Raw genomic sequence first — 14,826 nt, 5'->3', positions numbered from 1 at the left:
GAGACTCCATGCAGAAATAAAATCTGCACTTGCAACTCCTTTCAGAGGATCAGGGTCTATATTTATCCGTAAATTTACAGTGCAAGTTTCTTTACCTGAGAGCCACATTTGAGGCACAGCCATATATCAGAAGGAATCACTGGATCGCCATCATTTATTCGCCTTTCTTTTAAACATTCTGAACATATTGACCAAACATTCTGAGCTACTGCCCTCTTCACATGATGCACATCCACTGCTTGGCTTACATGTTGGCAGGTTAAACCTATAGAATAAGAGGCACTCAGTCATTAGCCACAAAACTAAATATGAAACAGGAAATGTTCACTTCTTTCACAAAAGCCAGATTCAATCTTCGAATTGCATTTACAAGGATTCAAGTAGTCTTTTTTTTTTTTTAAAGTGCTGTAATAACACATCACATTCCATTTTACGCTAATCAGGTAGCACTCGTTACTGTAAAAATGTGTTTAATACTTGGGAGGTATAGCGAGCTTGCACACCATGCTTATTCAAGTTACAACTTAAGGGCTTTCAGATACAGCAGTTCTTTCCAGAACCCTGCTCCAACACAAAAGCTAATTATAGAGATTACTTTGAAGGTAACTATCAAAACTGACAGATCTAAATTGTAGCCTACCCTCAACTTGTTTAACAAAATTTTGTAATTGTAAAACATATTAGTTGTCTACTATTTACATAAATTACACCTTACAAAGTCACTATCTAGCTATATCTATATAGTTTTTAAAGGCAGGACATATTAGCTCCAAGGACACGATAGCGTCCATTTTCTGATGCATCTAAAGGATTTTATTTCCATCTTTTTTAAAAGTACTATTTTTCCTACCAAATAGAACACCCAAAAAGCTACAAGCTGGTGACACAACCCAACAAATCCAAGATAAACCAAAGGACAAAATTACTAAACATTCATTTTCTTAATTTTTGTCAACACTTAACATTACTGAAATCTGTGTGTGTGTGTGTGTGAGTGTGTGAGAGAGAGAGAGAGAATGAATATAGGTAGTTTGGACAACCTTTCCTACCCTTAAGGAAGGCCTTCCCTGTGTTTCAACTACATCACTGCACCACTGCCCTTACACCTGCCTCCTTAAAATGTTAATATGGCCAAACTATCCTCCTGTTCATTAATTTTTGCACCAATTCCCTGAGTGCAATGTAATGACAATTCATCACGCCATAGATGTTTGATTGTAAGCATCTCTGTTGCTGCATTCAACCAACACGCAGTTCACAGTTCCCACATGTGTCTTCTGCTTTGTTGACTAATGAAAACCATATGGACACTGTTTTCCCTCCCTCACTCTGATTGCCAAATGTCACATAATTTATTTACCTGCAATGTCATCTGAAGAGTCTTCATCCTGAGGCCTATTAGGCCTTTTGTTTCTCTTGTTTTTTTCAGGGTTAGCCCTCGATGGATCTTTTACCCGCATCTGTTACTTACTGGGAAAGGAAGGGAAAAACACACATTACTTCACCTCCTATATATTTCATCAAATCAAAGGATTTATATTCTCAAAGCATGAAAGCAGCAAATCAAGTATTCAGAAAAACCACAGTCCACAAAATACATATTTTATATAATAGATAAGGTTTCATCCAACTTCAGCTATTTTGTAGTGAGGAATACACACCGAGCAATGTTGTTAGATAAGCTACTGCAACATGTAGAAATAAGAGGTAGCTGATTTTACAAATTGGAAAATTTGGGATTTAGCTGATAGTGTTACATATTGTTAGTCATAAAAAGACAAGATGCTATAGTGCACCCATCATAGTTTACCACAGCCGTTTTGTTAAAGTGAGAAATATCTTCTTTTTCAAACACCAAATTGTCCATTTTGCACTTTTTATAAAAACGGTACAATATTTATAGTCCACCTATTCCTTATCTTAAACTCAGAAGAATAAATGTACACCTCTACCTCAATATAACACTGTCCTCGGGAGCCAAAAAATCTTACCGCGTTATATCAAACTTGTTTTGATCTGCCGGAATGTGCAGCCCCCACCCCAGAGCACTGCTTTACCGCGTTCTATCGGAATTTGTGTTATATCGGGTCGCGTTATATCGGGGTAGAGATGTATTTGATATAGTATTTGATAAAAACCTACCTATCTTAATTTAGACATCTTTAAGTCAAAATCAGGTAGTCCTTTACACCCTATTTTGAGAAACACTGGTGTCCATCTTCATAATATGATACTCCCTTTCCTGTTTTACTTGCTTTGGTGAGCTGTGAAATAGTTAACAATGTTGATATTTAAAGATATCCTCACAGACATCCAAGTTAGTACTCACTGAAATTTATGGGGCACTTTACATCTCAGAGCTATTGGTTCAGGCTCTCTACATACCCAAGCAAACATCTCTGCATCAGTCACACTCACTTCATGCTTTGATGGCTTTCTTCAGAACCACAGCCAGTAGAGTTTTTTTGTTTTGTTTTGTTTTTTAAGAAAAAAGTCTGAGACTCTGGAAAATAACTCAGGCCTGGTCTGCACTACAACCATTGTCAACCTAAGGCCTGGTCTACACCTAAAATTTAGGTTGATCTAGCTACATCGCTCAGGACTGTGAAAAACATCCACAGTTAGGTTGACCCAACCCCCGCTGCAGACGCAGCTAGATCGACAGATGAATTCTACCTCTACTAATGGGGTGGATTTACTACTGCAATGTGAAAGCAACTTCTGTTGCTATAAGTATCTATACTACAGCAGCATAGCTGCAACATTGATGCTGTGCCACTGCAGCACATGTACTGTAGACATACCCTAAGTCGACCTGTTTCAACCTACTGTGCATGTGTCTACACCCAAATTTGTCTCCTGCTGATGTAAGCACCCCATTACAGTGATCCATTAAGACCACTTTCCCCAACACAGAGGCATGGTCGACTTACTTTTGTCCTTGCAAAAGTAATTAAAAAGTATTTTTGGCTTGCATCTGAAGAAGTGAGGTTCTTACCCACGAAAGCTTATGCTCCCAATACTTCCGTTAGTCTTAAAGGTGCCACAGGACCCTCTGTTGCTTTTTACAGATTCAGACTAACACGGCTACCCCTCTGATACTTTACTTTTGTCCATGCAGCTTGAGAGCAGACACTGCACTACCTGTATCAACCCTAACAGTCATCCAGTTGTTGTTCCACAATACCCCTGTTTTGCACCAGTGGTTGCTCTAATCACAATTTTGATCTCCACCTCCCGGGGGGGTCACATACACAGGATACTTGCCCCCTCCCCAGCTCTAACACCTGCACTGTGTTTTTGAAATGCCCTTTTCTGATTGACCACATTGGTGAGAGCGCCTATGAGACCAATTTTGTGAGCATCCAACCATGCTGGGCTCCATGCACATAGATAGCTACTAGACATGCTCCTGTGTGGAGCAGGAAAGAAGTCGTGGGTCTCCTTGGCCTATGGGGAGAAGAAATTATGCAAATCCAGCTAAGCAACAGCCAAAGAAATACAGACATCTGTGTGCAGATTGCACAGGGGATACTGAACCAGGGGCATGACAGTGATGAGCAGGACTGCCTCCTGAAAGCAGAGGAACGTCAGCAGTGTATCAGAAGGCGAGGGATGCCAACACCAAATCTGGGGCTGTTCTGCAGACCCATTGCTTCTACAATGAACCATATGCCATATTTGGCATGGACCCCAGCAGTATCCAACATACAATTGTGGATATGTTGCAAGAGTCTAACATGGAGACCACTTCAGGGTACAAGGAGGAGGAGGAACGGGAGGGAGAAGCAAACCATATAAGAAGCCAGGAGTTATCTGAAACTCTGCTATAGTCAAATCAGTCCCTCCTGGGAAGCACACATGAGCCTGGTGATAAACAGTAAGGGAGCTCAGGTGAGTGTACATATCCATTATTCCTCTTATAAGCATTTTTAACTTTTTATTGCTCAAAACTTCTTCCCTCCCATCCACTCCTCCTTCCTTAGTCCCCATTTAAGAATGGTACCCATCCTATCCCCACCTTTACAGAACAAGGGCATTGTTTTTTGATTGCTCACTTCACTTATAAAATGTTGAAAAATAAATTCAAAAAAATTAGTACGGCAGTCTGAATTACAGTCTTTGGCTTGGTCTACACTTAAAAATAAGATTGACCTAACTATGTCACTCAGATCATTACAGTTAGTAGACCTCACACCCAACACAGACTTGGCTATGTCCCCTACTGTACTTGCGCTACATTGATGACATCTTCCTCATCATCTGGACCCATGGAAAAGAAGCCCTTGAGGAATTTCACCATGATTTCAACAATTTCCATCCCACCATCCACCTCAGCCTGGACCAGTCCACACAAGAGATCCACTTCCTGGACACTACAGTGCTAATAAGCAATAGTCACATAAACACCACCCTATACCGGAAACCTACTGACCGCTATATTTACCTACATGCCTCCAGCTTTCATCCAGCCCACACCACATGATCAATTGTCTACAGCCAAGCTCTAAGATACAACCACATTTGCTCCAACCCCTCAGACAGAGACAAACACCTACAAGATCTCTATCAAGCGTTCTTACAACTACAATACCCACCTGCTGAAGTGAAGAAACAGATTGACAGAGCCAGAAGAGTACCCAGAAGTCACCTACTACAGGACAGGCCAACAAAGAAAGTAACAGAATGCCACTAGCCATCACCTTCATCCCCCAACTAAAACCTCTCCAGCGCATCATCAAGGATCTACAACCGATCCTGAAGGACGATCCCTCACACTCACAGATCTTGGGAAACAGGCCAGTCCTCGCTTACAGACAGCCCCCCCAACCTGAAGCAAATACTCACCAGCAACCACACACCACACAACAAAAACACTAACCCAGGAACCTATCCTTGCAACAAAGCCCGTTGCCAACTCTGTCCACATATCTATTCAGGGGATACTATCATAGGACCTAATCACATCAGCCACACTATTAGAGGCTCGTTCACCTGCACATCTACCAATGTGATATATGCCATCATGGGCCAGCAATGCTCCTCTGCCATGTACATTGGCCAGACCGGACAGTCTCTATGCAAAAGAATAAATGGACACAAATCAGATGTCAAGAATTATAACATTCAAAAACTAGTCAGAGAACACTTCAACCTCCCTGGTCACTCGATTACAGACCTAAAAGTCACAATTATTCAACAACAAAAACTTCAAAAACAGACTAACAAGAAACTGCAGAACTAGAATTAATTTGCTAACTGGACACCATTAAATTAGGCTTGAATAAAGACTGGGAGTGGATGAGTCATTACACAAACTAAGAACTATTTCCCCATGTTAATTTCCCCCCTACTATTACACACACCTTGTCAACTGTTTGAAATGGGCCATCCTGATTATCACTACAAAAGTTTTTTTTCTCCTGCTGATAATAGCCCACCTTAATCAATTAGTCTCATTAGAGTTGGTATGGCAACACCCATTTTTTCATGTTCTCTGTGTATATATCTTCCTACTGTATTTTCCACTGCATGCATCTGATGAAGTGGGCTTTAGCCCACGAAAGCTTATGCTCAAATAAATTTTTTAGTCTCTAAGGTGCCACAAGTACTCCTCATACTTTTCATAAAGCAATCACTCTATGTCTGACCTGTCTGTCCTTATCCTCAAATGAAACCTGCACAACACTTTCAAAAGATGAGTCCGGGATCTTAGATTCATAACTCTGGTAGACACTAAAAATCACAGACTGACCAGACACTGGATTTATGGATTATTATAATAATCTGTAACCCACTAATCCCTTCTTTTTGTCCTATGACTGAAGGTGTTAATTGGCCATTCTACCTTGAATGATACTATTAAGCAATGGCAACTACTAAACAATCTCTTCCACCTTCAATTTAGCTCTAATGCTCAGAGTATGTTTCCCAGATCTGAAGAAGAGCTCTGTGTGGCTCGAAAGCCCTCACCAACAGAAGGAGGTCCAATAAAAGATATTACCTCATCCACCTTATCTCTTTAATATCCTGGGACCGACATGGCCACAGCTACACTGCATATTTCACTACTGTGCATTTTAGATTATATGTTTATCCCAAATTGATTTCTCTCTCCCCCCACAGGCACCATAAGCACCAACTGCTCCCTATCCAGCTGCCAAAAACTTCAACAACTATGATGCAGTTTTACATTGCCAATACTGTAAAGAAATCATCGTAACATACTGAAAAGGTGGAGGCAGCATTGTGAAGAGAAACTGAATATAAAAACAAGTAACACAGGGCTACTGTACTGATTAAATGAAGCTCCTGCAGAACTTCCAGCACAAGGTTGCCACAGAAACCACAGGTCCTTGCCACAGAATTTAGGTACAGCTTGGCTCCGAGCACATGGAGCCTTTATTATATAGCACCTAGAGACCAAGATGTTCTGTAGCTGTATTTGGAGGAAAGGCCCTAATGCATTTCTTCAAATCTGGCAAAGTACAAAAGGAATATATTCCTGTGGGCTGGTAGTGCCAAATCAACACATCTTCTGCAAGTACTGCAGAACTGCTGCACGTTCTGATGTAAGCAGCAAGTAGAAATGTTTGGGTGACTTTTCATAGCTACCTGTGGCATTTTGGCTGGTTCATTGCTGGATCAAATGTTATCCAATCAGAGCAAGAACAGCATTCATCATGGCTAGCAACTGGACAAGGTCATCAATCAGTAGTTCAGGACTTTCACAGCTGTGACAGCCATGAAAGCCTTTTGAGCAAACAAGTACTCACTGACTGCTAGAGCAATAAAAGGACCAGAACTACTGACTGGTAGTGGCAGCAACACTTCTTTCATTGGAGCCTGTCATTTGAAATTCTGGTAGTGTCATATCCATGATCTTCTGGCCCAAAGACACATCACACATCATGATTTGAGCTCATAGTCCACTACTGACATTACATTACAGTCCTAGAAGAGTAACTGTATTTTGGACGAGAAGTTAAACAGACATGGCTGCCTATCTCTCACAGCTTTCCACATAAAGTTAAAGATTCGATAGCACTTTTCACTTTCATCTACCACTATTTGCCCATTCTCATGGTTTGCAACCTATGTGATTCTCCTCAGATTCCTCACCCTGTTCTTTATTTTGTAATTTCTTATGTTTCACAGAAATCGGGTTCGCCTGCCCAGTGACAGTATTCATGAGCTATTTTTTGACTGAAATATAATATGCCAAAAGTTGCCAAAATCTTTGTTACTGAGTGTAGACAAGTATTTTTAGACTAATGGCTAGGGTATTTTATGTCAGACTAACACCACTGTCAAAATACAGTTTCACGAAGCAAAAGTAAATTAACCTACCTCTCACCCATCCACCCAAAAAAAGAAAAGGAAAACACTAAGATAATAGAGGGTAAAACTAGTTCGCTGGATGTGTATTGTGGTCTAATTTGGATTTTGCTAGAATAGTCAGAGAACATATAAACTCCTGAGATAACAGGGCAAGGGCATATCTTCACTAGCAATGGTAAAGCGCTTGCCGCGGCAGCGCTTTAATGTGGCTGTGTAGTCGCAGCATAGCGCTGGGAGAAAAAAAACAAACAAAAAAAACCATCTCCATGAGGGAAATAGCTCTGGTGCACTGTCTACACTGGCACTTTATAGCACTGAAACTTGCAGCACTCTGGGGTGTGTTTTTTACACCCTTGAGCGAGAAAGTTGCAGTGCTGTAAAGTGCCAGTGTAGACAAACCCTTAGAATTGTGGTTGTATAATTACTATTCTGTGACCCACAAGAGGTCGCACATCAAGCTGAAGGACTCAGAGCCAGAAATTCACGAATGCTAACATCTGCTATGACACTTGAACTCACTGTGTGGCCCTGAGCAAGTCATTTAACTAACCACTGTTTTCCTCTTTGTAGAGAGAATATTTACTATCATTAACTAATCCTGGTCAGGTAGGTAACGAATTCAGAAATGCGAAGTGCTATGAAAAGTCTATGTATTAGTGCTATTTCTCAGAAAGTCAAAGACTAGTTGCCAAGAGCCTAAGATTACATCCAATTTTCTTTTGTACATACAGGAATGCCCCAATTTGTTTTTATGACACATGTCAATCCCAGATCAAGGAAAACTTGTTCTGCTTTAGACATTACCAGCAAAACCCAAAAGACAGATGCTGTACTGCAATAGAACTCAAGGGGAAACAAATCTACAGAATACTAGTTTTACAATATTTCCTGAAGAAATCTGACAAAATATTTACAAATGGAGTAAATTACAGACTAAATTCATAAGGCATATTGTGCAACTAGCCTAGCATATATGTGCCTCCACTTTAAGAGCTAAAAAGAGCTTTTTTTGAAGGACTGCATTTCAGCACCTCATGTGAAATTATATGATACTTGTAGAAAAGCTGAGCAATGCAATGGATACAGTTTAAACTGCTCATCCTTGCTAGTCAAATTATTTTGCACAAAATTACTTTAATTTTAGGAAGTTGCTTATTTAATAATAATATATGGAGATATCCTATCTCCTAGAACTGGAAGGGACCTTGAAAGGTCATCAAGTCCAGCCCCCTGCCTTCACTAGCAGGACCAAGTACTGATTTTGCCCCAGATCCCGAAGTGGCCCCCTTAAGGATTGAACTCACAACCCTGGGTTTAGCAGGCCAATGCTCAAACCTTATTTGTGTCTATAGGTCACGTGAATCAGCCTTTCGAGGGAAACAGTGGGGGCAAAAGACCTCTCTGGCTTTAAGATTAAGCTTGATAAGTTTATGGCGGGGATGGTTTGATGGGATAAAGTGACTTTAGTCAATAGGTCAGTAACGTGCCATCGCTGGTAATTAGTAACAATGGTCAATGATGGGATGTTAAAAGTTACTACAGATAACTTTTTCCGGAGTGTCTGGCTGGAGAATCTTGCCTGCATGCTCGGGGTTTAGCTGATCGCCATATTTGGGGTCAGGAAGGAATTTTCCTCCAGGGTAGATTGGCAAAGGCCCTGGAGGTTTTTCGCCTTCCTCCGCAGCATGGGGCAGGGGTCACTTGCTGGAGGATTCTCTGCGACTTGAAGTCTTTAAATCATGATTTGGAGACTTCAACAGCTGAGTCAAGGGAGAAAATTATTCCAGGAATGGGTGGGTCAGCTTTTGTGGCCTGCATCATGCAGGAGGTCAGACTAGATGATCATAATGGTCCCTTCTGACCTTAAAGTCTATGAGTCTATGTTCATTGGTCTGATCTAGAGTTAATTGCAAGATAAAGTGGATGCTGCTCTAAAACCTGGAACCAAAATTAAAACAATTTTTGCTGAAAAACAGCATTTAGAGCTGCATTGGTGATTCTAATATACTAAGTATCAAACTAATTAACGGTTTCTTTGGATTTTCCTCCAATCACCACCATCAGCTCTCAGACTTCAAATATAAGATAAAAAAATTCATGCACTTCAGGAATTTGTGTTAAGTGGTTTTAACAGGTTACAAGAGGCATGCTGAACACTATTACTTAACCCTCCCTCCCAGAAGAATGGCTCCAGAGCAATTCCATGGAGGCTGTGGGATCGCAAGCATGGCTAGGATGTCAGAGAAGTGTGTGAATCAGCTCTGACAGCAATGAGCATCATGGACCATGAAAAAAAATCAATTTTTAAATAAGTGCATTGACTTTCTGTTAACTTGACTAACAAAGTGAATGGAATTTTCTTAGTTAAATCTGTAGTCCACGTTTTAATCCAACAAATTGTGACACTAATGTTCCATTATTATTTGACAATTAACTGAGAAATTACTTCAAGGTCAAGTTTCAGAGTAGCAGCCGTGTTAGTCTGTATCCGCAAAAAGAACAGGAGTACTTGTGGCACCTTAGAGACTAACAAAGTACATTTTCCCATTTTGCTATTTTTGTTGTACTGTATTTCTTAAATAACAAATCTCAATTACATCATCTTAGACAATTTGAAAAAACAAAAACAAAACACAAACACACAAAAGTTACACTCTTCCAAATATTATTACAAATCAAAAGTGTTAAGACAAGAAACTGAGTTTCATAGGGCCTTTCTTAAAACACATCTAAGGTAACTTTTTTTCCACAGGGGACTGGGAAGGGTCCAAATTCTCACTTCATGAAACTTACTTCTTCATCCTTCTCCCCACCCTACCAGTGCCAGTGTGGCAATGAGACAATACACAACAGCAGAATGATCAGTTAAAAATAACAAGCATAGATTCATAGATTCTAGGACTGGAAGGGACCTCGAGAGGTCATCGAGTCCAGTCCCCTGCCCGCATGGCAGGGCCAAATACTGTCTAGACCATCCCTGATAGACATTTATCTAACCTACTCTTAAATATCTCCAGAGATGGAGATTCCACAACCTCCCTAGGCAATTTATTCCAGTGTTTAACCACCCTGACAGTTAGGAACTTTTTCCTAATGTCCAACCTAGACCTCCCTTGCTGCAGTTTAAACCCAATTTGGTTTCTTTATGTGAAGAAAGTTTCCTGTAACTTCATTCCTGGGATTTGACATTTTTGAAGATGGGACCCTCCTTGGGACACAGAGCCATGTGAAAAACCCACACCCTTGAGAGAGACATAGCTGTACTGATCTAGAGCAGTGGTTCTCAAACTTTTGTACTGGTGACCCCTTTCACATAGAAAGTCTCAGAGCGTGAGCCCTCCTTATAAATTAAAAACACTTTTTATATATTTAACACCATTATAAATATTGGAGACAAAGCAGGGCTCGGGGTGGAGGCTGACAGCTTGCAACCCCCCCCCCCCCCCTAAGAACCCTGTGACTCCCTGAGGGGTCCCAACCCCCAGTTTGAGAACCCCTGATCTAGAGGACAGAGCAGACAACGCTAGGTGGAGGGAAGCGGTCTCCCCACCTAACTACCACCTCTCAGCGAGGTGGATTAACTACGCCCGAATGTCTGCGCTGCAGTGCAAATGTGCAGCTGTAGTGTTTCCAGCACAGCCATGTCACTGGTACAAACCCAGCCCAGTTTGGTAGCCGGACAAGTCACCATCTGAGGGCGGCTCAGGTGAAATACCATGAACTACGTCTGATGGGCTCCAAGCACCCACTGTGGCCAAGTGCCCAGCCCACAAAAGGCACCCCTGGGTCAGCCCCCGGCCCGGGCCCCACGGGCTGAATAACCCGCCCTATTGCTCTAGCGCGGCAGGAGCCGGGCGGGTCGAGCGGGCCCCCGAAGGCAGCCAGCACCTGGGCCCCAGCCCAAGTGTGTGTAGGGACAGGAGGGGGCCATGACGCCTGCGGGCCAGCAGGAGCAGCGGCCTGGGCGAGCCCCGGCCCGGAGAACGCAGCCCGAGAGCCGGGCCCCGAGGCGACCGCCTCCCTCTCGTGGCTTCCCCCCCGCAGGCGCCGCGCCGCGCTCGGGTCGCAGCTACCCCCGGCGTGGCCCGGCCGCGGCCCCTCACTCACGGGCTTCTCCCCGACACGCAGGCAGCGGCGACGGCAGCAGAAAGCGGCGGAAGAAGCTGGGCCTCGGCCAGGGCCGCGCCTTCCCGTCCCGCCCCCGGCCGCGCCGCTCACACCCATCTTCCCTCCCCCCGGCTCGGGCCGATCCCCGGCCCCTGCGCCGCAGTACGGGAGAGAAGCCGGGAGCTGCTGCCGGCCCAGGGGCAAGCCCAGTGCAGCGGCGGCAAAGAGCCCTTGGGCTCTTCTGGCTGGGCACAGCTGAGTGCAGGCCCCCCTCCTCAAGCCAGGCGGCAGCGAGGCCCAGTCACATATAAACCTATCCCTGAACCAGATAAACTCTCCCTGTGCAATGACACTTAGCCACATATAAACCTATCCCGGAGTCACGCTAAAGTCCCCCCATACAATTAGACTCAGCCACCTATTATTAACATGTCATCATAAAATCCCTCTGTTTAATGAGACCAAGGCAGTATAAACCTATCCTTCAATCATGATAAAATCCCCATGCAATGAGATCAACGCACATATAAACCTATCCCTAAATCAATAAAATTCCCCACAAAATGAGACCAAGTCACATATAAACCTATTCCTGAACAAGGATTAAAAAATTCCCCCACCCCTACATATTAACCTATCCCTGAATCACGATCTCCAGCAATGACCAAGCCACATATTAACCTATCCCTGAACCACACCGAAGCCCTGGTGCTGCAAGGGGAACTTCTGAACCACATAGCAAAGCAGCACTGCTGCTGCAAGAGCACTTTTTTAGGCATCTCTCTGCTCCCAAATCCCTAAAGAGCAGCTGCAGCTCCCTGTGAACTTCTCCTGGCCTGGGTCTCCACAAGGCACTGCTACTCCTCCTGGTTCTCCTCCATTTAACCTTCCTGGCTGTGCAGAGGGGTGCCTGCATGTATTGCAAGAACCCAAGACCAACTCTTCTTAAAAACTCTTGAGTTTTCATCCTGCTTTTACCACTGACTTTCTGGGGGTCCTTGGGTAAACCCTCCTTACCACAAGTGCTAAGTCAACCCTGGCATAACTCTATTAATTAAAGTCAATGGCATTACACCAGAGTTAGCCTCATGTCTTAGTTATGTCCGTCCTCTGGAAAATGGGGATAATACATAAGTAACTACTTCACATTAGTATTAAAAGGACCACTCTTTTGAAGTAGGGTGAAGTCTGCTTACGCCAGTGTTGAATTTGGCCGGGAAAGAACGATATTGTAAGGCCCCAATTTTGCAAGTCGTTCTCTTTGGCTATGTCTACACTACGGACCGTATAGCGGCACAGCTGCGCCGCAGTAAGGTCTCCTGTGTAGCCTAATTATGCCAGCAGGAGAGAGGTCTCCCACCGGCATAATTAAACTACCCCCAGTGAGTGGCAGTAGCTATGTCAGCAGGAGATGCTTTCCAGCAGACATAGTGCTGTCCACACTGGCACTTTTGTCAGTGAAACTTGTCTGTCAGGGGTGTGTTTTTTCACACCCCCACAAACAAAAGTTTTGCAGACAAAAGTAATAGTGTAGACAAAGCCTTCATGAAGACTCCTAAATGGAACAAATTGCAGGATCTGGGGCTTAGACTGTAAGCTTTTGTCTTTGTATGTGTTTGTACAGGGTTAGCACAACCTGGCCCTAATTCTGATTGAGGCCTTTAAGTGCTACTGTATTAGAAATATTAAATAATGGTAACAGTAAGTGCTAAGTGTTATGGGGGGGAGGGCTGCTCCCCTCTCCCACTGAGGAGACTAGCTGTGGCTTCATCTCCTCTGACTCTCTACCTTGAGTCCTTTGGAAAAGCTGCTAGTTCCATCAGTCCTATTTCTGCCAGTGTTTTGTTTATATATGGTCCTGTCGTTATCTGTAAAATGAAGACAATAAATGAATCAGTCAGAATATCTTTCATACACATATGCATTCCATATCATAAATACGCTCTCATATTTTATTATTTTAAAGTCTGAATTTTATCAGCATAGAATTGTACATTGTTTGGGTTATTTTACTAAAGGTATTTTTAACAAGGAATTGTAGAAATATTTTATTCTTATCCATATCATGTTAAAGCCAAAACCACAGAAAACTGCAACCGATCTTTATATTTTTATTCCTTGCCTCTAAAAGACAAATTTGCAAATGTCTGTCAAAAAGGATGCCATATGGAAAGGCTAGCAGAAGGGCAACTAGTGAACCAGCTATATGTGCCAGTTTCAATTTGTCACACTTTTCATTTCTGGGAAATGCTTTATCCTTGTTTTGAGCAAGAAAACTCTCATAAGGAACAAGTTAACAATACGTTTCTCAAAATACATCCTTTGTGAATGGAAAAGAAACAATATGCCTCTATATGCATAACTCCATGTATGGAGGGGAAAAGGCAAACACCCATAAAGTTATATTAAATTATTTAAAAGGATCGGTAATTTTAGCAATAATCCAACACTAGGATTCCCCAATAACAACATCATGGGTTACAAAAAACATACTGAAATATCTTGAAGCTACAGATGCATCAAAATCATCTTTTCTTTAATACAAGTAATTATAGAAAATGTTGGTTATATAAGCCCCAGTCCTAAAAAGATTTACACACACACTTAACTTTACACACCAGTACTCACATGCATAAAGTTAAGCACATGAATAAAGGCTTGCCACAAGAGAATTTGGGCCTTAGGTATGAAATACTGGTTTGAAACAGACATTGTTTAGATTGCCACTCCCTCCCCCACTCCAAATGGCAGCCTTATCTTTAAAGTGAATCCCTATAATACACCTCTACCCCGATATAACGCTGTCCTCGGGAGCCAAAAAATCTTACCACGTTATGGGTGAAACCGCGTTATATCGAACTTGCTTTGATCCACCGGAGCGTGCAGCCCTGCTTTACCGCGTTATATCCGAATTCATGTTATATCGGGTCATGTTATATTGGGGTAGAGGTGTACAAGGCAGATAATAGACTAAAAATATTATTATTAGAGCACAACAAGTGGTAGACACATAAATGACATTATTTCTACCTGAGGAACATACAATCAAATTAAAATGCACAGAGTCTTCAGACATAAATAGTAGATATTGACTGTGAGATAACCGCCAGAAGCCAGATACTGCCCTCAGTTACACCAGTACAATCCCACTTACATATATAGTTGTAAATTTTCAGGGATAGCTTTTCTGAGTGCTAGGTTTGGTTCCTAAGTTACATTTACTTTTGTATTTATCAGATTTTTTAAAAATTACTATTTAAAGTATTTGATGCTTTTGGAGTATTTGAGACATTTGTGGAAGCTTCCTTTGCTTAATTATGTAGCAAAAACTGTACAGTATATGCTGACTCGCCTGAGACTGAAGACAGTGGTTGAGTT

General features: G+C 42.3%; 1 protein-coding gene across 8 annotated transcripts in view; it reads right to left on the bottom strand.

Moving 5' to 3' along the window:
• Positions 1-14,826, bottom strand: part of USP45 (ubiquitin specific peptidase 45) — a 96,948-nt gene that overhangs the window by 71,632 nt on the left and 10,490 nt on the right. For 6 of the 8 annotated variants that reach the window (XR_004645177.1, XM_034765983.1, XM_034765986.1 and 3 more), the window contains exons 1-3: positions 11,449-11,552; positions 1,361-1,470; positions 96-265 (exon numbers count right to left, since the gene is read on the bottom strand). Coding sequence is in view for 7 of the 8 variants with exons in the window: in XM_034765983.1 (XP_034621874.1) it covers positions 96-265; positions 1,361-1,460 (270 nt within the window). In the remaining variant the exon portion in view is untranslated. Of the gene's footprint in view, positions 1-95; positions 266-1,360; positions 1,471-11,448; positions 11,553-13,236; positions 13,309-14,826 lie in introns of those variants that run through there. The other 2 variants (XM_034765984.1, XM_034765985.1) reach the window with 2 other exon arrangements.

This window comes from Trachemys scripta, chromosome 3 (assembly GCF_013100865.1).
Source record: "Trachemys scripta elegans isolate TJP31775 chromosome 3, CAS_Tse_1.0, whole genome shotgun sequence".
Classification (NCBI taxonomy): Eukaryota; Metazoa; Chordata; order Testudines; family Emydidae; genus Trachemys; species Trachemys scripta.
The sequence above is the reverse complement of the archived record's forward strand: the minus strand, read 5'-3'. Positions and strand labels throughout refer to the sequence as shown.